At 39.7% G+C, this 27,873-nt stretch overlaps 2 protein-coding genes across 2 annotated transcripts; one reads left to right on the forward strand and one right to left on the reverse strand.

Moving 5' to 3' along the window:
• Nucleotides 1–519: 519 nt before the first annotated feature.
• On the forward strand, nt 520–27,817 carry GLE1 (GLE1 RNA export mediator). Its single transcript, XM_010984269.3, has 16 exons — nt 520–741; nt 4,425–4,646; nt 8,124–8,234; nt 10,184–10,332; nt 10,591–10,651; nt 10,889–11,143; nt 17,413–17,644; nt 18,345–18,457; nt 18,617–18,686; nt 21,944–22,086; nt 22,182–22,372; nt 22,872–23,001; nt 23,773–23,877; nt 25,020–25,102; nt 25,802–25,865; nt 26,590–27,817. Exons 1-16 carry the CDS (start codon nt 643–645, stop codon nt 26,656–26,658), a joined length of 2,097 nt encoding a protein of 698 aa, XP_010982571.1. The 5' UTR covers nt 520–642; the 3' UTR covers nt 26,659–27,817.
• Nucleotides 14,335–14,880, reverse strand: LOC105092650 (cytochrome c). Its single transcript, XM_031450617.2, has one exon. It carries the CDS (start codon nt 14,818–14,820, stop codon nt 14,503–14,505), a length of 318 nt encoding a protein of 105 aa, XP_031306477.1. The 5' UTR covers nt 14,821–14,880; the 3' UTR covers nt 14,335–14,502.
• Nucleotides 27,818–27,873: the final 56 nt, after the last annotated feature.

Genomic DNA, 27,873 nt, shown 5'->3' on the forward strand with positions numbered 1-27,873 from the left:
ATATAACATTGTGACGCTTCCTTAATACTTGCAAGGTGCATGTCGTAGCATCTATTTCTAGTTCATTATTATGGCCCAGTAATATTCTGTTGTGTGGATACACCATATTTTATTGACTCATCAGTTGATAGGCACTTGGGTTTACATTTTTGGCTATTATGAGAAATGCCGCTACCAATATTCTACAAGTTTTTTTGCGGACACATTTGTTTCCTCTTGCGCAGACACCTAGAATTGCTGGGTCAATGGCAAATGAAATGTTTTGACCAACTGCCAGACTGTCTTCCACCGGAGTTGCCCCATTTTAGACTTCCACCAGCAGTGTATGAGGGTTCCAATATCTCGACATCCTCATCAATACCTATTCAGTTTCCTGCAACCGGGCTGGTCCAGTCTTCAGAAGACCCCAGCTTTGAGTTTCCTGAAGGGGATCGAGCCTCAGGAGCCAAATTCTATGCGCAGGCGTGCTGGTGGCTGGCTTGGCGCCGGAGGCGGGGGCCAGGAAGCCGTTAGGGACGGGATTGCGTTGGGTTACTGCGTGCGCTCCCCGGAAGCGGAAGCGAGCCCCCGTTTCCGGGCGGCCGATTCGAGGACTTGTTTTGTTGCAGGCAGCGCCTTAGAAGAGCTGCGGCAGGAAGGGCCATGCCGTCCGAGGGTCGCTGCTGGGAGACCCTGCAGGCGCTGCGCAGTTCCGACAAAGGTCGCCTCTGCTACCACCGCGACTGGTTGCTGCGGGGCGAGGTGAGCGGTGGCCCCAGAGAGGGCGGTGGTCCCTCCGGCCCCTCGTCACGGGACCCTGCTCTTCCCTAGCCCTTGGCACGATCTGCGCCAGGGAACCCGTGCGTTCTTTGTAATGTGGCGTCTGCTTCTTGACTCCTGTGTGTGCATCCTCCTGTCCTAGGGTTTCTGCCCTCTCCTGCCTATTCTCGTCTTTCGGGGAGCTCCCCTTCAGAGGTGCTCTTCTCAAAAGGCTTCACTGCTACTAGCAGCCAGAGTTAGGCGCCTCTGCCTATGTTGTCAAAGCAACCCGCTTCTCAGGTTCAATTAATTTACTGCGTGTCCCATGTGTTGGGAGATTCAGATTTAGCGGTGAACCGTTAGCATGACCTGACCTGTTGCTGCCAGTGAAAAGACTAGGTTTTTAGATGACATGAGGCGGACCTGGAAAGTTTGATGGGGCCCTGGTCACTGCATCCAGGTTTTGCAAAGCCCTGTACTAGACCGCGGAGGTGGGGGATATTTCCAGGTTGCTGGTAATTTAGCTACAGATACGATGTTGTCCTGTCTCTCTCTTTCTTTTTTTTAATTTTGGGGTTTATTGGGGCGGGGTAGGTAATTAGATTTATTATTTTAACGGAGGTACTGGAGATTGAACCCAGACCTCCTGAATGCTAAGCGCGCACTCTACCACTGAGCTGTATCCACCCCAATCCTGTCTCTTCAGGCTTAACTGTGAAATACTTCTAAAGCATTTCCCTGTCTTTATGTCTTTGACAGTTTTAAAGAATACATATCTTACATTCTGTAGGATGAATCCCAGTATGAGTCTGGTGTAGACTCTGAGTGTACATTCTTGGCAGGAATACCACAGAAATGATCTGTGTTCTCAGTAAATACAGTAAGTCATCAGTAAGTACAGATGCTTCAACCTATCCCAATACCGGTGATGTTAACCTTGATCACCTGATCACATTGGTCTCTATCAGATATTTCCACTTAAAATGCATAATTTTCCCCCTTGTAATTGATAAATATTTTGTGGGGAAGCATTCCAAGGTTACACCAATATTTTTTCTTCTCATCACCTCCACCCTTGGCATTTATGGATGATTTCTTCCTTAATCAGTCACCTCTGTGATGTAGCCAAATGGTGTTTCTTTATATCTACCATTCCTACATTTGTTAGCTGGCATTTTACTGTTAAGGAAGAGCTTTCTTTTCTCCCCTGTTTAATTATTTATATCAGTATCCTCATGGATTCCTGTTTTATTTAGTGAGTTGCATTCCATTACTTGTAACCTTGTGTGTGTGTGTTTTCATTCTGTGAGAAGTGTATCTTCAGGATAAACTTCCAGAAGTGAGATTGCTGGGTTAAAAGATAAACATAAATGTAGTTTTGTTGTATGTTGCCAAATTCTCTCCATAGTGGATGTGTTGATTTGCCTTCCAATCAGCAGTACATGATCATGCCTGTTTGTCCACAGCCCTATCAACAGACTGTTTTATTATACTTTCAGTTTTTGCTTACCTAGTAGGTAAGAATGAGATGTTGGTGTAGTTTTATAGTATATTTCTGTTTTGATTGAGATTGAACATTTTCTGTATATTCAAGATCCAATTTTATATTTCTATTTGCTAGTTTATCTCTTTTACTCATTTTTCTGTTGGGGTTTTTTCATTTTCCCTTCGAATTTTACAAGTTCTATATGTATTAAGGATAATACTGTTCCTTTATCAGTGATAGATACTGCATTTTTTTTTTTCACTTTGTCAGTTGAAATTTTTTTCTCTATGGCCTTTTTTGTATGTATAGTTTTATTTTTTTACATTTGAAACTTTGCTCCTGGAATTTATTTGGGTGTAAAAAATGAGTAAAGAGTTGTTGTCTCAACATTATTTCTAGTATATCTTTAATTGTCACTGTGTAAAGTGTGCATACAGCCTGTTTGCTTCTATGTCCAGGTTTCCCATAGGTTGAATATCTGTTTATTGTACGTAGGAAGTGTACCTGTGGTCTAGCTCAGTATTTTCCTTTTTTTTTTTTTTTTTTTTTTTTTTAAATTTAGCTAGATCAGTATTTCTTAACCACAGCCTTACTGACATTTTGGGCCAGATAATCCTTGGTTGTAGGGGCTGCTGTGGCTGTCCTGTGCATTGTAGGATGTTTAGCAGCATCCCTGCTGGAGAACCACTGGTCTAGATAATGTAACAGCTTGCCATTTGGAGGTACTGATTGTGTGCCAGGTACTGTTCTGAATCTTTTATACCTGTTACTCATTTCATCCTCCCCAAACCTTTTGAGATGAGTCCTCTTATTCCATTTTAGAAGTAATACATTTCTTTGGTTTAAAGCACTGCATACCAAACATATAGAGATAATAGTTGTTCACACACATATTGGAAAATGTCTGGGACTTTTTATGGTCTTTGTATTGTAAATCCCGTTTTATTTAAGCCAACGGCTTTTACATCAGTAGACACTCTTCTGTGCCTATTTATTATATGCCTTATTTTCATTTAAAAAAGTATAACATGTCACAGACATAGAACACAAACTTACGGTTAACAAAGGGGAAGGAGGGGAGGGATAAATTGGGAGTTTGAGATTAGCAGATAGAAACTACTATATACAGAATAGGTGAAAAATAAGATCCTAATCATAGCACAGGGAACTATATCCAATAGCTTGTAATCTGTAATGAAAAAGAATACGTATGTGTATAATCAAATCACTATACTATACACTAGAAACTAACACATTGTAAATCGACTATACTTCAATTAAAAAAAAAATAACGTGTTCCTTTAAAAATTAAATACAGAAAATTAGAACCAAGAGAAAGATGTCACTCATCACCCAAGCATAACTTCTGGTATATTTCTTTCAAGTTTGTTAGGGTATTTATTTGTATTTATATCATTGTAGACATATTTATTTATATTCCTATTTTTTTCACTTAAAATTGAATCTTGGGGGAAGAGGAACTGGAAGATAGTCAAAAGATACAAACTTACAGTTGTAAGTAAGTACAAGGGATGTAATAAACAACATGAGGACTATAGCTAACACAGCTGTACCGTCTATAAGAAAGTTAGGGTAAATGCTAAGAGTTCTCATCTCAAGAATTTTTTTTCCTTTTTTTTTTCCTTTTCCTTATATGAGAGATGGATGTTGTTAGCTGAACCTGTTGTAATCATTTCTCAGTATATACATCAAGCTATCATGCTATACACCTTAAACTTTTACAGTGAAGTATGTCAATTATTTTTCAATGAAACTGAAATAATTGAATCTTACCTAGGGTTCACAGTTGGTCTTTTTAAATGATTAATATTCCACTGAGTGTGTATACCACAGTTTACTTCAAAATTTCTCTTGTGTTCTTTTCTGTTCCAGTGTTTTAGATTGCTTTCAAATCTGCTTTAATGACAGTCTTTATGCATTGTTCCTTTTTTCTGTTGTTAGGGTTATTTAGTCTGATGCTCTGAAAGGATAGTAGTCGAGGTCATTATCAAGAAACTACTGTACTTTCTATTCATCTCTGATTGTTAATACAGTTACTTTGGGTCTTTGGTATGTATACATTTATTAGGCTTTGTTAGATTTTCAGTAGAGCATGTAGTGAATTATAAGGACAAAATTATTTTTGATTGCTTAGATCAGTTGATACGCAAGTTGGGCTTAACCCTCTTCTTCCCTCTAGGATGTTTTAGAAGAATGTATGTCTCTTCCTAAGCTGTCTTCTTACTCTGGATGGGTGTTAGATCATGTCCTACCCCATATGCAAGAGAACCCACCTCCCCCTGAGACTTCAACATCCCCTGCATCTACTTCAGCCCTCGATCAAGCTTCATTTGTTCCCGAATCTCCTGTTGGAAACCCTGCCTTCTCTCCAGCCTCCTCAGCAACACCAGATGGAACCAAGGTAAGGCTTTTAATCAGCTTAAAACAAAAGACAGTGCAAAGTTCTAGTGTTTAACATTGTCATACGACAGTGACCTTACCCTGGGGAAAATAATGGTTGCTACTTCTTGTGGCTGTTTGTAGGGACAGCGTTTACCACATCACCCAGTGTTCTTTTATGAAGACCCAGAAAGAGAAATTCATCTCTATTCTTAGTACTAAGAATAGTAATTAATTTCATGAGCAATTGGATTCATTTTTCTTATGAACATTGCATGTGTTAACTCACAAGGTCTCCCTTTTTGTGTTGGCTGCTGGAGGCTTAAAGTAAATTTTATACTTGCTCTTAAAGTCTACATACTTTATCAGTGGTTCTGTACGAGTTTTTATCCTCTTTTTAGCTCTATTTTGCTCCTGCCTTTGTTTCTCTCATGTGAAAACAATTAGATTGTTAGTGGTGGTATCCTCTTTTTGTATTTCCAGGGGTAGTTTGTGTAAATACAAAGAGGTAGGAACATATGCACTTCTTTTTCTTCCTTCTTTTAAAATGAGTGTTCTCCTTTTTTTAATTGAAGTATAGTTGGTTTACAATGTTGTGTTAATTTCTTTGGGGGTGGTAATTAGGTTTATTTATTTATTCATTTTAATGGAGGTACTGGGGATTGAACCCAGGACCTTGTGCATGCTAAGCATATGCTCTACCCCTGAGCTATACCCACTCCCCTTTTTCTTCCTTTTTAAACAAATTTGATAGTATACTGTTGAGTATCTTTGTTTTCATTTGTTTTTGTTTTTTTCACTTGCCAATTTATTTTGGAGATCTTTCCTTTTCTGTCTCTGTATCTATCTCTGTTTTCTGCCTCATTCTTTTTAATACATTTTCTGACTTTTAATTTGTGTTATATTTTATCTTCCTTTGTAAGCTGCATTAAACCCTTTCTGGATCAAAGTAAAATATAAAAAGTAGTATTTGGCCTAGAATGTTAAGAGTTAATGGAACAAAAGCCTTCTAAACTTCTAAGCATTCTATGCTTTTTCAAATTTTAGATTTTTGTGCCAGCAAAATAAGACTAGGCAACTTTTTAGAAAAGTGGAGATAACATTTTCATGTTTAGCTTCCAAAAGACAAAGCTCTTTGTTCTTTTTGTTCATACTTACTGCAAATTTTTGTTTACTGAAAATATATGATCATTGCATCAAAAGAAAAAAATGAAATCTCCCTATGATTTCATCATTTCAGTCAACAGTTTACTCCTTTCCAGTCTCATATGCCTGCATACTGTATCTTGGCATAATTAAATTGTATGTGCATTTTTCCTTCTAAATTTAGTTTGTTCATGAACTGTTTGAATTATTTGTTCATGCTATTTCTACCTTTGTAAATATCATACTTAGAGGATATGTAATATCCTGTATTTTATTAAACTGTTTATTATTAGGCATTTAGATTTTTCCAGTCCATTACTTTTAAAAATGTTACACTGAGAAAGTTTCTGGAGAGAGATTTTTTCCCTTTTTAATCTTAAAATAATCTTGTAGCTAATATCTTAAATGCCCAGATGACTGATGTCAAAGATAAAAGGATGCAAACATTTTTTAAATTGTAAAATATTCATGACGTAAAATTTACCATTTAACCATTTTTTTAAGAGTACAATCCAGTGACATTAAGACCGTTCATAGTATTGTGTAACCATCACCATGCTCCATCTCCAGAACTTTTTCATCATCCCAAACTAAAAACCCTACTACACTCATTAATCAGTAACTCTTTATTTTCCCCTATTCCCAGTCCATGGCAACTACCATTCTACTTTCTGTTTCTATAAATTTGACCATTCTAGGTACTGCATATAAGTGGAATCATATATTTGTCCTTTTGTGACTGGCTTATTTCACTTACCATAATGTCTCCACAGTTCAGCCATATTGTAGCATGTGTCAGAATTTCCTTCTTTTTAAGGCTGAATAATATTCCACAGTATGTGTATACCACATTTTGTTTATCCATTCATCTGTCACTGGACACTTGGATTGCTTCCATGTTTTGGCTACTGGTGACTAGTGCTGCTATGAACATGCATGTGCATGTATTAGCTTGAATACCTATTTTCAGTTCCTTCAGGTATATACCCAGAAGTTGCATTGATGGATCATATGGTAATTCTGTTTAAATTTTTGAGGAGCCATCATACTGTTTTCCACAGCAACTGTACCATTTTACGTTTCTACTGGCAATGCAGAAGCATTTCAGTTTCTCTGCATCTTTGCTAACATTTGTTATTTACTGTTTCTTTTGGTGATGGTGTTGTTTTTAAATAACAGCCATCCTAGTGGATGTGAAATCTGTCTCATATTGGGGAAACTGGGTGAAGAGTACATGAAACTCCTTGTACATATTTTTACAACTTACTGTGAATTATAATTATTTCAAAAGTATTTTTTAAAATTGAAGTTTCTGTGAGCAGCTTCTCAGAGGCAGCAGGTTCCAATTCTGATCCTGCCTATATTGTGGCAAGCCCTCAGGCAGGCATTTTTCTGTCTTTAGGCCTCAGTTTCTGCATCTGTAAGTCTGGTACTGGGCTAAATTGCTGAGGTCCTCTCCAGGTATAAAATTCCATAGTTCTTAAGGTTTAAGTAAGTATCATTTAGGAATTTTTGGTGTTTAAGTAACAGAAACCTGGTTTAAATTTGCTTAAGCAAAACAAGGGGATTGGGGAAGGAATTCATTAGCTCATATAGCCAGGAAGTCTAGGAGTACATTTAGAATCAGTTAGATCTAGAGGATCTGTTTGCTGCTTGTCTCTGCTTGATATTATTTCTGGCTTGATCCAGTGACTCAAAGACAAGGCTTTGCTTCTCCATCTCACAATTTTGTCTAACTCTTCTTGGCTTCATCTTTCAAATAGACTGTATGTGGTAAGACGTCTGTTGGTGGCCTAGACACATATCTTCTTAGGTTAGCATCCCAAGAAGAAGAGAAAGCTCTCCCAAGCAGCTACATCAGAGAAGTGCAGAGATTGACTCTGGCTTAGTTTAGGTCATAAGCCTCATTCCTGAAGCAGATACTGGGCCCAGGGTGATAGAGGACATTGACTGCCAGGCTGGTCACCTGCTTAATGACCCCTGAAGCTGTGGGGGGAGGGGCAGTGGAAGAATTGGCGATCTGGGTTAAGGTTGCTCCATCCAAACCACCCTAGCAAAAGTGGATACTTATTAGAAGAAAGGGAGGAAATTTGTAGGGCACATCAATACAAGCAGTATGTAAGAAAATAAATTAAAATAACACAAACAACTGTCCAAAGCAAAAACATCCATTAATTTATAAAGGGAAACAGAACAAAGTCAATATCATGAAAAGCACACTGATTCTAAACTAAATTGTTTTGTCATTTTCATTGGTTGTTGTTCATAAATAGGAATGTGTTTTTTGTTTAGACGGAATAACACCAACTTTACCATCTTAAAAGGGTAATTTTTCCATCTTCTGTCTACACAGAGCAAACATGAGTCTCAGCATACAGGACCTATGGTGCTTCAGTCCTCCCGGGGGATCAAAGTGGAAGGCTGCATCCGAATGTATGAGCTGGTGCACAGGATGAAAGGAGCAGTAAGTAACCCGTGAAGTAAGGCAGGCTTGAGCCTAGGGAGCCACATTTAAATGCAGTTCCTCAGGGATTATGAACATTCCCCTTCACCGTATGCTAATCATGGAGCCCCACCTGCTAGTAGCTCCGATTCGGCTGGGGAGATAGTATAATGCAGCAGTCAAGAGTGAGCTCTGTGAAGTCAAGTCTGGTTTCAAATCCTAGCTCTTCTATTTTACTTGTGACTTTGGGAAAATTGCTTGGGCTTTCCTGGCATCCATTTACTGCTCCAAAATTTGAAGATGATCTGGGGTTGTCAGATAGGTACTGAGAAGATGGACCATAACAGCCTCTTAAAAAAAGAATAGCACTATTTTAATTAATTTATTTGACTTTTATTTTAAAGAGTATATGAGTTTATCAAGTGAAAGTCTTCTGGCATCTGCCCTTGTTCATTTATTCATGGAGTCAAATATTTATTGAGGATTTATGTGCTAGATTCTGTTCTAGGTCTACATAAAACAGTAAACAAAATAGACACACATCCAAGTCCTCGTAGAACCTATATGCTGGGGGAGGAGACAGAAGTATCCAAGAGAAATAAGTAAAATATAGTTAGAAGACTAATATAATCTGAATGAGAGATAGCAACATTCATTGAAGCATTCGCTGTGACACTGGATAAAAAAAGATGATTGTTGCTTAGACTCGGGGGAGGGTAGCAATGGAGATGGTGAGAAATGGTGAGAGAGACAGAGGTGTGTGTGTGTGTCCCTGTCCTTGTGTTTTCTCAGCTCTGCCCTGCCACTCATCATTCCTCCTGGGGTTTGTCTTCCAGACATAAATGGAAGGTTTTTCCCTGCCGATGATCTCCCTCGTGTGCTCTCTGTTGTTGAGTCTTTTTTCTTCCCCACTTTTATTTAAATAGTCTCACAGGAAAGGATAAATAAGCTTGTATTCAATTTGCCTTCTTGCACTGGACATTTTTAAATAACTTTAAAAATAGAATAGCATAATATCTTTATATGTACTGATGTATCTCCATGACACTATGTATAGCATGTCATCCTCTTTAAAGGCTGCAGAGTATCCTCTGGTATGACCAGCTGTAGTATATTTAATTATTCATCTGCTTATTTAAATTGTTTCAAGTTTATTGCCATTATCTTTTTGTTTGTTTGTTTGCTTTGGGGGGGTAATTAGGTTTATTTCTTTAATTATTTTTTTAAATGAAGGTACTGGGGATTGAACCTCATGCATGCTAAGCACGCACTCTGCCACTGAGCTCTACCCTCCCCCACATTGCCATTATCAGCAGGGCTGCAGTGAGCATCCTTGTACATGTATCTTTGCACACACATGCGCAAGTATTTCCTCAGGACAAATTCCTAAAATGGAATTAGTGTTGAAGGAAATATACACTTCAAATTTTGATAGTTAAGGTGTCAGATTGCCCTTAAGAACCAAGTTAGAGTACTCTCGTGAATAATGAGTGTACTACCTGACACCCTTGAGTATAAAGGGAAGGGACTTCCTAAGGGAAGGTATGGGAGAAGAATCTAGGCAGAGATAACATGAGGAAAGGAGTGAGACAGGAATGTGCATAGCATGTTTATGGGATTAGAATAAGGATTTCTTTAGGTTACTTTGAAACCCTCATGAGAATACACAGGATGGAAGCTTAAGTACAGGGCTATTTGATACTATGTCGGTAAATACCCATCTATTCTTAGCTTACACTGGAGTGACATAAACCATATAGAGCAAATTGAAAAAGCTTTCCAAAACAGCCAAGTTTAAGGATCAACCCGCAGGAGAGAGGTGACTCAAGCTAAGGCTTTGAGAAGTAGGCAGGTGATTTCATGCCCTGGAGTATCTTTGATGCAGTTAAGGACTGATGGGAGGGCATCCCCCAGGAGTGAATGAGCAGGGTGTAATGGAGCTCCAGAGAGCACGTGCTGATCCTTTTCAGGAAGGCTTGAGGCAGTGGCAAGAGGAGCAGGAGAGGAAGGTGCGAGCCCTCTCTGAGATGGCATCTGAACAACTAAAGCGGTTTGATGAACGGAAGGAACTGAAGCTTCATAAAGAATTCCAGGACTTACGGGAAGTGATGGAGAAGAGGTGAGTCTCCCTGGATTACAATTAGGAATGTCAGCGCGATCAACTGCAACTCTTCCCCTATATAAAACCCAAGGGGAAGGAGTTGAACAACTTGTGAGTCCTTAAATATCAAAATAAAATAGCCAGAGGAGCTTATAACCTAGAAAAGTGACCAACCTTGGAAAGGTAACCGCTGTGACAAAAAGAAAGCGAGGCTTTTAGGAGAGGTGATACAGTTTTAGGAAGCATTCCTGACTATTCCTGCCATTTTCGTTTCAGCTCCAGAGAAGCCCTGGGGCAGCAGGAGAAGCTAAAAGCTGAGCATCGTCACAGAGCAAAGGTCAGAGCTTGGAGAATCTGTGGGTGTTTCAGTGCCTGGCTGTATGTGACCTGCCTGGAGAGTCAGGTTCTAGCAGTTACAGGGGCCCTGGCCTGTATCCTGCCCCGGTGTGACTGCCTTTGAGCAGTCCTTTTTCTGCTCTGGGCCCAGCTGTGAAAATATGTAGCCCATGTAGGACTTGAGGGATGTAGAAAGAGAAGGCCCAGGAGCCCCTTAATTTGACACCTTTTTCTGTAGATTCTCAACCTGAAGCTGCGGGAGGCAGAGCAACAGCGCCTGAGGCAAGCGGAGCAGGAGCGACTCAGGAAGGAAGAAGGCCTGGTTCGCCTGCGGAGCCTCTATGCCCTGCAGGAGGAGGTGCTGCACCTCAGCCAGCAGCTGGACTCCGCTGACCAGCACCGAGACCTGCTGAAGGCTGACCTGTCTGCCTTCCAGACCCGAGGCAACCAGCTGTGCGGCCTCATCTCAGGGATCATCCGGGCCACTTCTGAGGTAAGGGGGCTCAGGCAGACTCTTGTCTTCTGTCTTTGAAGTGAAGACCCTTAAAAGCAAAACTGTTTTCTGATTTAAAAATAATGCCTCCTTATTATCACTTACCATCACCTTACCCAGAGATAACCACGTTAGCATTTTATATTGTGTGTATGTGTGTTATCCCCACTCTAAATTGGGCTAATAGAGATACAAAGTTTCTTATATTATGTTAAAAATTATTTGTTTCTTCTAATTGCAGAATACTTTAGTTCATTCATAAATATATACTGAACGCCTGCTGTGGTTATGGTAAAAATTAAAACCTTACAGAAATGTATATTGCTTTTTTTCAGGTAACATTTTGTTTTAAACACATAATTACTCTAATCATTACAAATATTTTGGTGTTTTTAAGGCAGTGTTAAAAACTGCAAGTATTGCTTTGACGTATAATAGGTATTCAATAAATATTTGATGAACAGATGAAATCGGATACTTCCAGCGTGTAACCAATTGATTGAAAAAACATGTCTGTTGTTGAACATTTAAGTTTCTGGATTTTCACTGTCATGACTAACACTGCAGTGATCATTTTATGTATGTCTTATCTGTATTTCTGATTATTTCTTTGAGGTAAATTCCTAGAAATGAAATTACTTGGTCAAAGAATTTTAAGGTTCTTAATTCACATCCAAAAGTTGTACCAATTCTCACTTTTATGAATTGTATATTCTTTGTCCCTAGTTCGTATCTCCACTAGAGTTTGTCTTTTAAAAAATCAACTTAAATGAGTTCTAAAAGTTAAGAACTTGAAGCATTTATCACATTTAAGGCAAAGCTGGTAGTTTATTGTTACCTTTCAATTCTCTTTATGGCTTTTGTTTTACCTTTCTCTTTGTAAAGTGTCATACCTACACAGAAGTGAGTTGCCTTTCAAGCATTCTCCTACAGTGACTTGAGAGGTTTTTTCCTTTTTTTTTAAACTATTATTAAGAACACGTGAATTTTTTTTATTGAGTTATAGTCAGTTTACAATGTTGTGAAGAACACATGAATTTTATATACTTCATGTGTAATATATTTTAATCTAGTATAGTTTTGTTGTTGTTGTTCAAACCTCCATGTTGGCTCCTTTGTCCTTTGGACGTGGCCCCAGTAGTGTTTGTTGCAGCAGAAAACAAGCAAGCTGTTTCTGCCTCACCTTGAACGGTTTCTTCTCCAGACCTAGAATCAGGTGTTTCTTCAAGAAGCCTTATTACCTGTTAGTGGAAAAGGGGAATTAGAAAACACAGTCTTGTTACTAGGATTTGTCTTTTTTTTTTTTTTTTTTTAGGTCTTTTCAATGGATAGAAGTAGGAAAATATGTATTTTTTTAGGTGAAAATGCATCACTAATTCATGCTGAACTTTTCCATTTGAGTATAGGGTTACAGCATTTATTTAGCTATTTTACTTTTTATGTGTATATCATTTTTACCCCATGTTGAAAATCTCAGTTTGTAAATTAAGAACATTACCTACTTGGGAAGATATAGCTCAAGTGGTAGAGTGCATGCTTAGCATGCACAAGGTCCTGGTTTCAATCCCCAGTACTTCCTCCAAAAGATAAATAACTAAACTAATTACCTTCCCTTCCCCCCCAAAAAAAAGAACAAAAAGAACATTACTTACTTACCTTATCCTACTATGTGTGATAAAATGTAGGTGTGTATATATGTAATATATATGTAATTTCATAGCACATAACTTCAAAATAATAATACCAATACTAACAATATGATTGCTGATAACAGCTTAAGATTTCTTTTGCCATTTTGCCTACAGCTGTAGACCACTAAGGGATGTACAGTTAAATTACTATTTAATTGCACTTGAAATAATTTTCCTTATTGTTAAGCCACCAACTTGGTAAACACTTGGATTCATTTTTGCTTTTGCTTTTTAAGAATTTTTTTTAACTGGATTTAATTTTATACTTATTTAAAACATTTACATGGTTCCCAAATCAGAACTACAAAGCAAGCTGTATTTGAAGAAGCCTGACTTCCTTCTTTTTTGCTTCCACCCTGTTCTTGTCCCCTCTGCTCGTGACCGTTTCTGTTAGCTTTTGGATCTTGTGTCCATTCTTTAAAAACAAGAGCAAATACACGTACATATATACACATACATGTACATATATATGTACACAAATATGTATTTGTAAATAAATATATGTATATATATCTCTGCCCCTTCCCAGATAAAAGATAACTTACTATATTCACCATTCTGGACCTTGCTTTTTTGCACTCAATTTATTGTGGTGATCACTGCTTTGCAGCATGTGGAGTTTTCTTCATGTCTTTGTATAACTGCATAGAACTCTGCTGTGTTGGTATTGAGTGCAGCTATAGTTTATGACATTTTTGATATAAGGATGTTTTGGGCTTTTCCCCTTACTTAACCACCTGAAATGTATTTGATGATTGGTGAAGATAAAGATTTTTTTTTTTTTCATGATCTGTGATTTTAATTCTTAAGCCTTATGATTAGATAGTTTACAAATTTGTGCTGATGGTGTATCTTCTCCACTTTAACCCTTCTAATGAGTTAGCTAAAGCACCATTACCAATCACACATACTCAGTAGTTCTACAGTTGTGTTTCTGAATACCTGTTTAAAAAACAATCCTGAATCATAACTTAGTCTGACTTTGTAAAGAATTCACAAAGTTGGCTAACATATCTTGTCACACTGAATTTTAAAAGCATCTGATTTTAAAGGTGATCTATAAGATGTGACAAGTGCTAAATATTCTTTATTTGATGTTATACATAAACCACAGTAAAATGCTTTCCATTAAGTAAAAGGCAATATTTTAGATAGAGAATTTTAATTAAATTGGCATAATTAAGACCAAAAAGATAAAGTGGACATTGTCAGTTTATCTTCAGCGTTTGCCTTAACAGGGTAATGAAGACAACTTGAACCACAGGTGACTCTTGCTCTGTTCTATGACACAGTGAAAGGATCTTATCCATATTTAAATATATTAATATAACCAGTTATAGAAATCTAAATATAAAACCAATCTCCTATAGGTTCTGAGAAGGCATTTACCATCTCCCTGAAAACATCCCTAACCAAGTTCAAGCATCTCTTTAGAAGGGGAAAGAAGTGATAACACTTGCTTAACTGACATTACTATCAAAACTCAAAAAGCTGACCATATTCATTTACTCACAAGCCAATCTTATTTAAATCAGGTCTGTCCAACAGAAATATTCCATCAGCCATTCATGATCTGAATTCTAGTGTATAAGACTGATTTAAATATGGTACACATAAAAAAGTCATGAGACATTTCTGTTTTGTAATAAATAAGGCAGTGGCCAACTATTACTCATTAGTAGCTTTTTTGAGATAAGCTATCAAGTCTGCCCTTTCTCCCTTCTTCTTAATGCCAGCGAAGATCATTTTTGTTCCAGGGATGTACTTCTTGGGATTCTCCAAGTACTCCATCAGTGTCTCCTCTCCCCAGGTGATGCCTTTGTTCTTGTTGGCATCTGTGTAAGAGAATCCAACGGCCTGACCTGTCTTTCGCCCAAACAGACCATGGAGATTTGGCCCAGTCTTGTGCTTGCCTCCCTTTTCCACCGTATGGCACTGGGCACACTTCTGAACAAAAATCTTCTTGCCCTTCTCAACATCACCCATTTTTAAATCGTTCTTTCACCGCGCGGAACTGAGGAATTTCCGCCCGCAAGCCGGACGTCCCGCTTTTTCTAAAGATTTTTATGTTGTAGAATATTCATACTATTTTATAACAACTTTCTGTCCTGATTGGTAAATGTCTCTTATCACACCGAATACTGTCCTAAGAGCTCTTTCTCAGTATTTCTTTTCTGTTTCCTTGACCATGTGTTTTTATTCTTATACCAGGATCACCCTATTTTAATTGATATAGCTTTATAATACATTTTAATACCTAAAAGCCAAAACTTACCATGAATTTCCTGTAAAATTTTTTTGTTGCTGCTGTTTTCTATGTGAGGCAAGTTGGTTTAAAATAAGAGGACTTCAATTCATAATATATATAAATGTTGAATCACTATTTTATACACCTGAAATTAATATAATATTATGTTAATTATACTTCAGTAAAATTTTTTTAAATAAAAAGTAAAATAAGACATCTTGGTGTTTTAAGTGTATTGCAAATATCTTAGCATTTCATTATTTCTGTTGCTTTTCTTCATAAGGTGTAATCCACCAATAACAGTTTCAGGTGTACAACATAGTGATTCAATATTTGCACTGCAAAATGATCACAGTAAATCTAGTTACCATCTGTCACCATACAGAGTCACAAAAAATTTTATTCTTCTTGTGACAAGAACTTTCAAGATTTACTCTCTTAGTACCTTTCAGGTATATAATACAATAGAGGCCTTATTGATTTAACAGGCAAAACTATGAAACATGTTTGTAGGACAGAACAGAGAAAATGATGCAGAGCTTCTCAATTCATTTTAAAATCCTAATAGTCAAATTCTGACAGAAGAGCACACTAAAGGACGTGTCCACATCAGTCTGGCTTAACGTGATCTGATTTATAAGCAGATGTTCTAAATAAAAGATAACTCAAATTTGTCAGTGCCTCAAAGGAATAATTCAGTATAACCAAAGAATTATCATTCTAAGAATAATGTAAAGCTGGTTTAGTTGTTATATAATCTATTTAGAATTCGTTTCACTAATAGGCTAAGGAAACAGTATCATTAATTTCATCAGATACTGTAAAAGTGCATGCTAAGAATAAAAGTGTGATCCTCATTAACATGATGAAGAGGATGTATTCATCAAAGGCTACATTTCAGAGAGGTCATTAAACTTAGGAAAGAAATGAAAATATACCATTGTTATTGTTTGATGTTTTTATAGAAGTTTTAGCCAATACAAGGCAATTAAAAACAAAGTATAAATATTTAAATCAAGTAATGTAATTTGATGACTATAAGTGTCTGGCTAAAAAGCCCAGAGTAAAAATCTGGGAACTATTAGACTTTTTTAATAAGACTTTACTAGTAGCCAGAATGTAAAATATCCTGGCAAAAAAGCATTAAAAATATGATGGAATATAAAATACCTACAAACATCTAGCATGAAATGGATGTGATTTACATAAAAAGGCAAAAACTTTTATTGAATTTACAAAACAAGGCTTGAGTAAATGGAAGAATTTACCATGTTTCTGAAGCCTCATTAAGCAATCAGATTTGCCCAAATCAATAAATTTAGTGAGATTCTAATAAAACATTTTGAACTATTTCAAAAAGAAACCTAGTAAAGGGGGATTTCCTAATCAAATATAAAAATATTTTCTAACATTGCTATCAAAGCAGTTTCTTCTTGCGTAGGTACAGACAGCAAAATTAGAGGAACAGGGTAGCAACCCTGGAAGGAAAGTTTTTGTAGATAATTAAAATATTATAAAGATGTCATTTCAAGTCAGTGGGAAAAGATGGATTATTTAGAACCATAAAACCAAAGATTAAATTTGTACCATTGTTTTATCTTATTAATTCCATATTTCTTGGATGTTTAGATTTTAAAACAAAGAGATAGACAAAAAGGAAGACATCATGTTCAGTGGGAAAAAAATCTAGGTGAATATTTGCATTATATTAAGGTAATGATGCCTTGTATAAGCATAGCAGTAAAAGCAAAAGTAATAATGGAAAAGACCAATGATGAGTGCCTAAAAGTCAAAGGTGCATCACAAGTTAGGAAATATATTTATAACTTATACAGCAGACCAAAATTCAGTGTCCTTGATACAAAAAGAGAACTCTTGCAATTTATGGAAAAAAGATGAATAAATCGCTCCCTAAATACCTCCATCTCAGTAAAGGGAAAATGAGCAAAGGACAGGACAGGCAGCTTATAAAAGCAGAAATACAATTGTCTGGTAAATTTGAAAATAAGTTCAAAATCATCATTAATATATGAAATGCCAATTAAAACAGTATTATTTCCGTCTAGACTGTTGTCACAAGCTTTTAAAAAGTTATTCCAGCCAGTGTTGGTGAGAGCCTGAAAAAACTCTGCTTCAATACTGTGGATGTGATGGTAAAGCGGTCTTCCCTTTAAGAGCAGGAAAGCAGCAGGTGTGAGCGTGTTGAATGTGGGTGCTCCACTGGCACAACAATGCCAGTTCTAGAAGTTTATGGACTTGCGTGAGGTGTGTTTCAGCACCACAGCTACCTAGGAAATAACCACTAGGCTCTGCCTCTGTCACTGTGACAGAGCGTCTTTCCCACGGCAGAGGACCAGGCTGTGGCTGAGAGAGCGCTGCAGGAAATGCGGGACCTCCTTGTGAACTTGCAGCAGGAGATCACCAGGGCCTGTGAGGACAAAAGGCGGCAGGATGAAGAGGAGGCCCAGATGAAGCGGCAAGAGTCACAGATGCAGCAGGGGCCAGAGGTCCACAAAGAGTCCCCAGCTCCCAGCCAGGGCCCGGGAGTGAAACAGAGTAAAGGTGGGTCTGCGTGTGGAAACGGTCCTTTAACTTGACGTAAGTTTCAGACTGTGAAAAGAAATAAGAATGTGTTTTGCATATTGTATTAAGCTACAGGACAGTTTACCAGAACTTCTACATAATGTAAAATTCAGTACTTTTAATGAAATGACATTCAGATTTAGTTGATGGGGAGCCTGACATCAGATTCTGACTCTTGCCATGAGGACTTGAAATTCTGTGTAATTCTAGTAGATGTATTCTAAGTGTTGTTGCTACTGAGTATTTTAAATAAATATGTAAAAAATGTATGTTTTGTTAAAGTGGGGCATAGCTCAGTGGTAGAGTGCATGCTTAGATGCACGAGGTCCTGGATTCAATCCCCATTGCCTCCATTTATATTGCATACATACATATATATATGTTTGTTGAATACATAAGAGAATCATTGTAGCATAATGGTTTGAGAACACTGGCTTGGAGCTAGATCAGTGAGAGTCTAATTTTTCTACTTCCAAGCAATGTGACTTTGGCAAATTACTAACCTTCCTGTACCTGTTACCTTATCTATAAAACGAAGATAGTAATAGTGTCTACCTCATAGGATTATTGTGACAGTGAAAGCAGTTAATACATATATTAGGTGATTAGAAGAGTACCTGGCTGATACTAAGTGTTCAATAAATTCTGCTATTATGAAAGCCTCTCTTTCATTGCTCAGACCTCCAGGTGAAGGTACAGGACAGTACAATGCAGTGGTACCAGCAGCTGCAGGATGCCTCCAGTCAGTGTGTGTTGGCCTTTGAGGGACTGACCAACAGCAAAGACAGTCAGGTAGGAGGGCTGTGAGTTGGAAATTCTCAGGGCGTGACAGTGTCCCCTACAACCCCGTGTCCAAAGGAATGTGGCTAGTGTGTCACAGTCCCTAATCCTGATGGCATCCCCTCGGCTCTTCCAAACACAATCTGCCTTTTCACTGCTTTCTTCTGGCAGGCCAAAAAGATAAAGATGGACCTCCAGAAGGCTGCCACCATCCCTGTGAGCCAAATCTCCACCATTGCAGGTTGGTCAGAGGAGTTAAGAACATGGCCCTTCACTTCATTGTGATATTTGTTGAGACTCCAAACATGCTTATCTGTAAGGTTCCTATAAATAGAATTAGTTCAAACAAATGTTGACAGCCGGATCAAGTATATAAGTTATATGCATCCTTTTTTACTGCTTTGTTTCCTCTCAATGCATTGAAGATAATCATTATGTGTTTGTTGACTCATTTTTTAGGGAATAAGCTGTATATTGATAGTAAATTCCTTAGGATGACTCTAACTTGAAGTTGGAAGAGACTGCTGAAAGCAGCCCTAAAGGAACCTAGCGTGTGACTTGCATTCTTTTCTTTTGTCCTATAACATTAGCTTTTCCAAAGTTGAAGCCTGCTTGTTAGTAGTTGAGATCCTTTTCTCTCCAGGGGCGGAGATTTAGAGAGGGAGAATCAGGCAGGGGAGGGGCCCTTCTTCCTCTTCTTAGAAGCAGAGGTTCATTTTCACAGAGCTCTAGATGTGGAAGCCTCCAGAGTACAGGCTGTGCCTCCAAGTGGCTGGGGAGCACATACGGCTGGCAGGCTGCACTGCCTTAGCCGGGGTCCTGCTTCCCTTGGTTAACTTGTTACCCAAAAGCATAGAAGGTTGCAGTTCCTACAGAACTTACATATCACTTTGCTGCCTGGAATTCCTTCTGAAACAGGGCAAGGTCTACATAAATAAACACGTATCACTTTCTGGAATTGAAAGTGCCTTTTCCTTGATGGCAGTGGCAGCAGGGGAGCGGTTGACCAGACAGCCGTTCCACACCATCACTGCTCTTCTCAGGCTTGTCCTCAGGCTTTAAAAAGCCACCACAACATTGTAAAATGACTATAACTCAATTAAAAAAAAAGTTTATAAATAAATAAATAAATAAATAAATAAATAAATAAATAAATAAATAAAACCTCAGTTGACCACAGACAGCCTTGCCGCCTCCTTCATCAGGAAAACTGAGACGTCAGGTGTGAGATCCTCAGAGGCCTGCCCTCCCACTGATACACAGCTGTATTTACCTCTTAGTCTCCTGTTTCAAAGGATGGGGTATCCTTCTGGCCCAGGCTCACCCTTCTGCCTCGACCTTGAACAGCCTCAGGAACCTTGTTCTCATCCCCTCCCATCTCCTTCAAGAGAGATCTCTCCTGTTTTCTGCAAAATTACTCCCTTTTGCAGGCTTGTTTCCCTTTAAATGTGCTTGTCATTCACATTCTAAAATATGTGTCTTTTGATTCTGTGTCTTCTCAGTATTTTCTAATCTTCATGTTTCCTTTTGGCACTGTGGATCAGTCCCTTCTCTGTCAACTCTACTCCTCGGGCTTCCATGGCAACGTTAATTACCAGGTTCCCCTCCTCCATCTCTTTCTCCTTTGTATGGTCCTCAGTTGTAGGTGTGTCCTAAGGATGCACTCTTGCCTTTCATTCTGTTCATCTACACAGCCCCCCAGCTGTGCAGATGATACCCAGCTCTGTCTCTGGGTCATTCTTCTCCTCTAAGTTTCAGGTTCCCTCGCTCCAGCTGTCCCATGGGACAGCACTGCCTGAATGTCTCTCAGATTCCTCATGTTCAGTGTGTTTGGACATGAACTCGTCATCTTCCTCATGCTCACCTCTTGTCTGTTTGCTCTAGGTAATCCAGGGCACCTTATCTACTCAGTCACCTTAGCTGGAAACCTGGGGGTCATCCCCACGACTGCTTCCTGCATTTCATTCTCTGTAACTGATCAGGCTCTAGTTTTGCCGTTCTTTGTTTTTCTACGTATTTTGTAACTATGTCCCTTTGTCGCCATCATTACCATACCCTTTAAGAGCTTTCAGTCTAGCCAGGCCCAGATATTGTCTAGAGTTAATACTCAGTAAATGTTGACTGACTAAGAAAGAGATGACCTAAAATCCTGCCTCTTTAACGGGGGATGTCCATGAGTAATTAGATCGGAGCAGAGTTTAAATAAAGATATGGTGCTGGTGTGGCATGTGGGAAGTGGGAAGGGGGCCATGTCAGACATAGGGTTGGGGGCTGACTTTCCTGGAGAGGCGTGGAGATGGGCTGGATGGGAACTCAGCCAAGTGGCACCCTTTGAAACCTCCAGTAAAGTAGTAATAGAGTGTGACTTAGCAGGACTGTGAACTGAGTAAATTTGTATGGAAACGGATATATTTTAATATTTCAGTAAGATTTGAGTTGCTGTTTCTGTTTTTCTGGGCTAATGCCTTGAGGTTTCTATGATATCTCATTTAATTCTTGGTTTCTTCCTGCTTCTCTTCCTTCCTAAGAAATGTGGCTGCCCTCCCCCCTTTTAATGGAACTGAATCCATGGTTTGGGGAGAATATTTCTGAGATTTTTTAACATTTCTTAAAAGTGATTAGAAACTTGGCAGGGTATTTCTAAACTAGAGATGCTGTATTCATTCAAACTTTGATTTTAAGTAATGGAAATTAATTCAGATCTGGTTAAGCAAAAAAAGAAAAAAGAAAAAGGTGTGTGCAGGGGGAACTTGCACCTAAAGATAAAGCCGTTTCACAGAAACTAATGGTAGGGATGGGGTTGGATCTCAGGAGCCAGAAATTTTAGAACCGTTTTCTCTCTCCTTTTGGCTTCCCTCTTCTCCTGTGTTCTAATTTTGTAGACCGCTCTTCTTTGGTCCACACGACAGGGGCAAAGCCCCACTGCTCGCATGTGTCACAGGACCAGCCACTATAGGGAGTGGACTCTCAGCTGGCTGATTGGCTCAGCTTGACTAGTCCTAATCTAACTAAGCCAGTATGGAGGATGGAGCTCACAGGATCTGTGATAGAAATGTAGCTTCTCTGTCTCTGAGGATGGAGGAAGGCAGGTCTGAGAGAAGGGGGCGTAATCTTTGTGAGCTGGAAAGATCCTTTGGTAGGTTTTCTGTAGAGACGCAGATGACTCTTTTAGGGCCATCAGCCACACCCGTGGCATCTGTAACAGTTCACCTGTTTCTATACTGTTCATTTCTCTGTTTGATGTGTCAGTTTCAGAACTAGCGCATTCCACAAATAAGAAATTCCTTTGAAATAGTACCCTGCCTTATGTGCTTTTGCATCCACCACAACATATATTTGATTGTCATATATTTTCCTGTATCAGTATTTTGGCTTTAGGCTCTGAATTTCTGTAGGGCTGCGCAGCTGGGTTTATATAGAGGCTTTGTTATTACAGTGATGAAAAATAGACTGACTGTAGCTGTATCTTTTAACTAACTTTCTCTCTGTCATACCCAGGCTCAAAGCTGAAGGAGATCTTTGACAAGATCCACAGCTTACTCTCTGGAAAGCCCGTTCAATCTGGTGGGCACTCTGTGTCTGTCACACTTAACCCACAGGGCCTGGACTTCGTCCAGTACAAGCTGGCAGAGAAATTTGTGGTGAGAAACCTAGTTGCCAGAGGTATGGGAAGAAGAGGCCGGTGCACAGCATTCTCGGGTATTAACGTAAAGCCACCCCCTCTCTGTGCTCCCAGAAACAAGGAGAGGAGGAAGTGGCCTCTCATCATGAAGCGGCGTTCCCCATTGCGGTGGTGGCGTCCGGGATCTGGGAGCTCCACCCCAGAGTGGGGGACCTCATTCTCGCTCATCTGCACAAGAAGTGTCCTTACTCTGTCCCTTTCTATCCAGCTTTCAAGGAGGGAATGGCTTTGGAGGATTATCAGAGGTGAAGTTGTTTTTCTCCTCACACACTGTCCCTGGGGGCTGATGAAATAGAAACAGGATGGGGTTCGTTTTCCCTCCTCTCAGCTCCTCTTACGTACCTCGATGTCCTATCAGAGAATACAGTGTCTTTCATGCAAACTGGATGACTTGTGAAATTTGTGGATTTAGGATCAGTAATCAGCGTAGCATAGTGGAAAGAATCCACTGATTCTTAGAATCTGGGGGTCTTAGAATTGTATCCTTGCTTTGTCTTTTAATAGCTTTGCAAAAATGGGGACATCATGTTACCTCCTTACACATCATTTTCATTATTTGTAAATGGGGTTAGTGACATCCATTAGCTCCTGGTAATTTACGTTACAGGGTTTGTATGATGCACAGATTTGGTAATGGATGTGAGTGTTTTGTAAACAAAATTACGTTCTACCAATGTTGTAATATGTATATAAGGTATAATGTATAATAATATACAGGCATTGGATTTTTTTCTTGCCACACAGGATGCTTGGCTACCAAGTGAAGGATTCCAAAGTGGAACAGCAGGACAACTTTCTAAAACGCATGTCTGGGATGATCCGTCTCTATGCTGCCATCATCCAGCTCCGGTGGCCGTATGGGAACCGACAAGAGGTAGTGTTACTATCACTAATGAGAGGTCAGACCACAGTCCCTACTAGTGTATCTCATCTGCAGGCAATATTGACCTTTCAGAGAGGCGATCTCGTTACATGATAAATTAAAGAATATCACTGCTTCATAGGTATTCTTTAGAGAGGTTGATATTGATTAGTAGGAAACTTTTGGGTCATCAGGGTCATTTGCTCAGTGACTGACTGCTGCCTCAGAGGCCATCTAGGTCACACACCTTCACAGGTGGACAGGTGGAGGCTTAGTAAGCTGTAGTGTTACACGCTTGTCAATAATAGAGCCACGGCTGGGGGCCAGGGCTTCAGGGCTGCCAGCCTGGTTCTTTTTTCAAGGAATAGAGATTAGAGGGATGAATAAATTAATGGACTTGGAGACCTAAAGAGAAAGGAATATAAGTTGATTGAGTCCAAGATGTTTTTAATGTGTACCTGTTATGTCCCAGGTTCCGTGTTATAAAGGTCCCAAGGACAATAAATAAAATATCTATAAGAGTAACTGTGGAATCCCTGAAACTGAAACTGAAGCTGACAGCTGTGTGTTGAAGGGAGCTTGGGAAGAGTATGTGGGTACCAATGTGCTGGAATATTTTAAAACAGAATTTGTTTGGCTTGTGTTGTTTCTGCCCTGTGGCATGTACTTAGGTGAGGTGATCTGGGGGTTCATGTCCCCTTGGTAATGGTGGATGATGACATTGGGGATTTGGATCTCTGAATAAAATGAGATCAAATTGTGACCAAGCCTCTCTCCTCCTAGGTTCACCCTCATGGCTTAAATCATGGCTGGCGCTGGTTGGCACAGATCTTAAACATGGAGCCCCTGTCAGATGTGACGGCCACTCTCCTCTTTGACTTCTTAGAGGTATGTGATACAGTTATCACACGACAGAGCAGTGGTTGTAGCAGCCTTGGGCCATTGTGTGACATGATTCGGGAAGTAATACAGAATTAGAGAGTAATGGTGAACAGCATTAGGGTCCAGTGTCATAAATTTTTCCCCAAGCCCTAAGGCAAACATAGCTTTTGATTTTCTTCCTACTGTACTTTCCTTCTCTGTGTGGGTGTCTTCTCATTGTAAGGAACAGAGAACTATACATCCCAGGACAAGTGAAAAGGGGAATTTGTTTTAGGGATATAGAAGTGACTGACTCCCAGAATCAAGGGTAGGATGTACAGTTGAATCTCATCAAGGCCTGAAGCCAGGAACTGGAATGTCACCAGGTACCAGGACAGCCTCCCTCTGGGACGGCATGGTCTTTCATATGTGCTCTTCCTGCAGGTTGCCTCATTCTTGCTCTGCAGGCCAGTGTTCTCTGGTTCTCTGTGCACAGTGGAGAGGATGGCCTTCCTGGGCTATATTCCTCAGCCTCAGTGTGCTCACCCAGTGTAGTGGGACTAATGTCCCACCATTGTGATTGCTAATTTCCAGGAGAGAAAATATGATTAACCAGCTTGGGTCAGGTATCTTTCTCATCTAGAAAGCTCTGTATAGTCCTGTCTGCCTAAAGGGCCCCACTATAGGGTAAGGGTTTCTGTGGGAAGAAGACCATTCTTAAAGAATAATGGCTTGGGGTACGTACCATAACAAATCCAGGACCCAATGCCACTAATTTCTAGTCACCTTTAAGCTCCTGAAGTTACAATACATGAACATTGATCCTGAATCATTGAGAACGCAGGTGGTACCGTGTATCCTCTGCTTACTATGGTTGGAAAGTATGCCATACCTTTAGAATCAAAGAATAGTAAGTTAAGTTTGATTTACGTTTTCTGAAACACCTGGCTACCTGGCAGTCTGATTAAATGGAAGTACTGCCATATATGAGAAATGCTTCAGAAGAAAGTTGGATTTTTCTGTTAGTTCCCTTGTGTACCTAGCTAAGTGGCATTGCGGCTGAAATTCTTGATAGGAATGAAAGGCAAAGGGCTAATTATGCTTCATGGGTCTCTCGTATGAGTGTGAATTTCCTTCTCTGCTCTGACGGTGCCTGTCTTCCCCTCTAGGTGTGTGGGAATGCTCTCATGAAGCGGTACCAGGTCCAGTTCTGGAAGATGATACTTCTCATCAAAGAGGACTACTTCCCCAGGTATTAGACGTGTTGAGTAGACACCGGGGGATTTGGTAGGTAAAAACTCATGACGTCAGATCCCCCTGGCTGCTGTTACCTGCTGTTTCTGACTCAGCTAAAAGCACCTGTGTTAAGTGAAATATCTTCTGCTCCCATCCTTTGTTATTTGAGTAAATGCTTTTGAGCTCTAATAAGAATCTCTCTTAAATATTTTGGGCTAAATAAAAAAAACAAATTAGGAAGATCTTGGATTCAGATACTTGACTTTTTTTAAACTTTTTTTCCAAAATCCCCCAGATAATCTGGGATGATGATTACATGCAGTCATGAATGAAACCAAGGAGTCAAACCCCCTCACTCAGTAAATCAGTTGGTGCAACAGATTTGTCAGCCAGTTTGCTTGACTCTGAGGTGGCATTCACCTGCAAGTACCCTTCTCACTCCTCTCAACTCATGGCATTTCAAGTCAGGCAAAGGCTTTGACAACACCCATCCCACCTGATCAGAGACCTTGGAAAAGAACAGTGTTTTCTTCTCTTTTATCCCCTTGTTTGAATGTTGAGACCATTTAGTAGAGTGACAGCATCCTTATTCTAGAAGACCTCTGTGAGTCCTTTGATCTACCCTTTCCTTCAGATCAGCTGGTACCTGACTCCTCTCCAAAAGATAGGAGTGAATCATAGGTGTGACTCAGGTGTCTTTTCTCTCTCCCTGTAGGATTGAAGCCATCACAAGCTCAGGACAGATGGGTTCCTTCATACGCCTCAAGCAGTTCTTGGAGGTAAGATGCCCTTAGACCAACATGTTCCAAACTGTTGTCGGCCTCCAGGGCACCTGTGTCTGACAAGTCTTGGACCTCCAGACTGACTGCAGTCTCTTCCTCCAAAAAAAACTCTGCTTTTTTGTCCATTGTTCTCTTTTCACCTTAAGGGCCACCATGTCATCATCTTCCTACATGCTGTTGTCCATGTTGCCTATGGGGAAGCTATCATAAGAGATGAATAAAATATATTTATGAATCTTATCTCACTGATACATTTTTTGCATGTTGGCCAAGGTTTTTTTCTCAGTCTCAGGTCTGCGGAGCTGGTAAGCGTGGTCACTTTTCTCCGCAAGAACAGACCACACTTTCAGCTAAGGTCCTCTCCTTCTTCCAAGTGCCAAAAAACTTTGAAGAGGTTAATTTTGACCAATAATTTAGAACTCTGTGGTAGGTCTGCCGAGAAAGCCCACTGACTTCCAATTTCCAGGAGCCCAGTGGAGGAAATAGCAGTAGTGAAAGGTGAAGCCAGGTGCAGGGGATGAGAGAGGGACAGACATAGTAATAACGTGGCACTTCTCCTCTGCTGCCATTCATGCAGGAGGTGAAGTCACAACCTTTTTTTTGACCACTGTTCGTAGGACTGACTTAAACTTGCTGTCCTTCAAAGTTTCTGCCAACTGTCAGGTGTTGGAAGCAGTGTTATCAGAAAATCATTTTGTTTTCTTTGTCTTTCCCTGATCAGAAGTGTTTGCGGCACAAGGAGATTCCTGTCCCCAAGGGCTTTCTGACTTCCTCCTTCTGGCGTTCCTGATGTCACTCTGTCTCGCCCACCTTCACCATTCTGCTGCAAAAGGGCAGTAATAAAGCAACTGAAGACAGCCGTATTTGGGAGAAGTCATGTCATGTATTTTTAAATATTTGTACATTGTGACCAGGAGAGGGGATTTTCATGGGCCACAAATCTAGGAGGTCCCTTCATAGATTGAATGACTCCTTAAAGGGGTCCACACCAGAGTAAACGGAATTGGCCTTTCTCATTTTAGCAAAAAATTTGCAAAAAAATGATAATAATTTGAGAAGAATTTAGGCACTTGATCTCATCCTTTATTTCCTTTGTCTCCAGTATCTTTCAGAAAGTAGGTCAATACCTTGACCGTTTTCCTCTGAGCTGAAGTGACCCCCCACTCTCACCCCACCCCCACACCTCGACCCCTCCCCGCATGCTGCCCCTGTTCAGAAAAATTCCCAGAAAGAACAAAGACTCATCAGTTCCCCTTTAAAGTATCATTTAATGGTTGGGACCCAAATCTTTACATGCAAAACTGGGTTGTGTTGGTTTTGCCTTAGCTTGTGAAGTATTTATAAGTTCAGAAGAAAATGCCTGAGGTAGACATGGACTAAGTCCCAGACTGCGTCAGAGACAGCTGAGCGTCTGGGCTTAGGACTGTTCACTCATGTTCTGTTGAACCAGAAAGCACTGTTTGTCCTCTTAATTTGGAATTTGGCTCCTGGAAGACTAGGGGTACATGAACCAAACTTTCTGTTTTTAAGTTTGAATTAAGATGAGCTGAGATGGGGCCTGCAACATTACACATGAACTGAGCATCCATAAGCAGTGAATCGGGGGTTTAATAAAAATGTTGGAGAAGAACTGGGAGCTGCCTTACAATGTTTTTACATGTTCTGAGTAATAAATGTTGATAGATTTGCCTGACTAAAGCCACTACAAAAATCCACAGTTGGGCTATTCAAATAAAGAGTTGAGATTTGCTTATGACAAGACTCATCTCTTACACTGTGGAGGCAGCGGCCATGGATCTATTCCTCTGTACTCAGTGTTGTATGTGGGGATGTGTTTGTGCAGGGAGGGTATTCCCTGGTAATCTAGAGTGGCTTCAAGTGACCCATTCTATGAATTATTGACAATGGTGCCAAAAAAATAAGTAATAAAGCTTGAGTTTTAAAAACCATTGCTAATATCCAGTTGGTTCATTATGATCAATTTCCTGTCCCTGGAGCTGTGTCA

Source organism: Camelus dromedarius, chromosome 10 (genome assembly GCF_036321535.1).
Source record: "Camelus dromedarius isolate mCamDro1 chromosome 10, mCamDro1.pat, whole genome shotgun sequence".
Lineage (NCBI taxonomy): Eukaryota > Metazoa > Chordata > Mammalia > Artiodactyla > Camelidae > Camelus > Camelus dromedarius.

What these genes read in the sequence shown, in the direction of transcription:
- LOC105092650 (XM_031450617.2), bottom strand. Translation starts at nt 14,820, where the DNA reads ATGGGTGATGTTGAGAAGGGCAAGAAGATTTTTGTTCAGAAGTGTGCC.
- GLE1 (XM_010984269.3), top strand. Translation starts at nt 643, where the DNA reads ATGCCGTCCGAGGGTCGCTGCTGGGAGACCCTGCAGGCGCTGCGCAGT. An exon ending in CGGGAAGTGATGGAGAAGAG is followed by an intron (nt 10,333 to 10,590) that starts GTGAGTCTCCCT and finishes TTTTCGTTTCAG; the next exon opens with CTCCAGAGAAGCCCTGGGGC. An exon ending in GGGAGTGAAACAGAGTAAAG is followed by an intron (nt 17,645 to 18,344) that starts GTGGGTCTGCGT and finishes TTCATTGCTCAG; the next exon opens with ACCTCCAGGTGAAGGTACAG.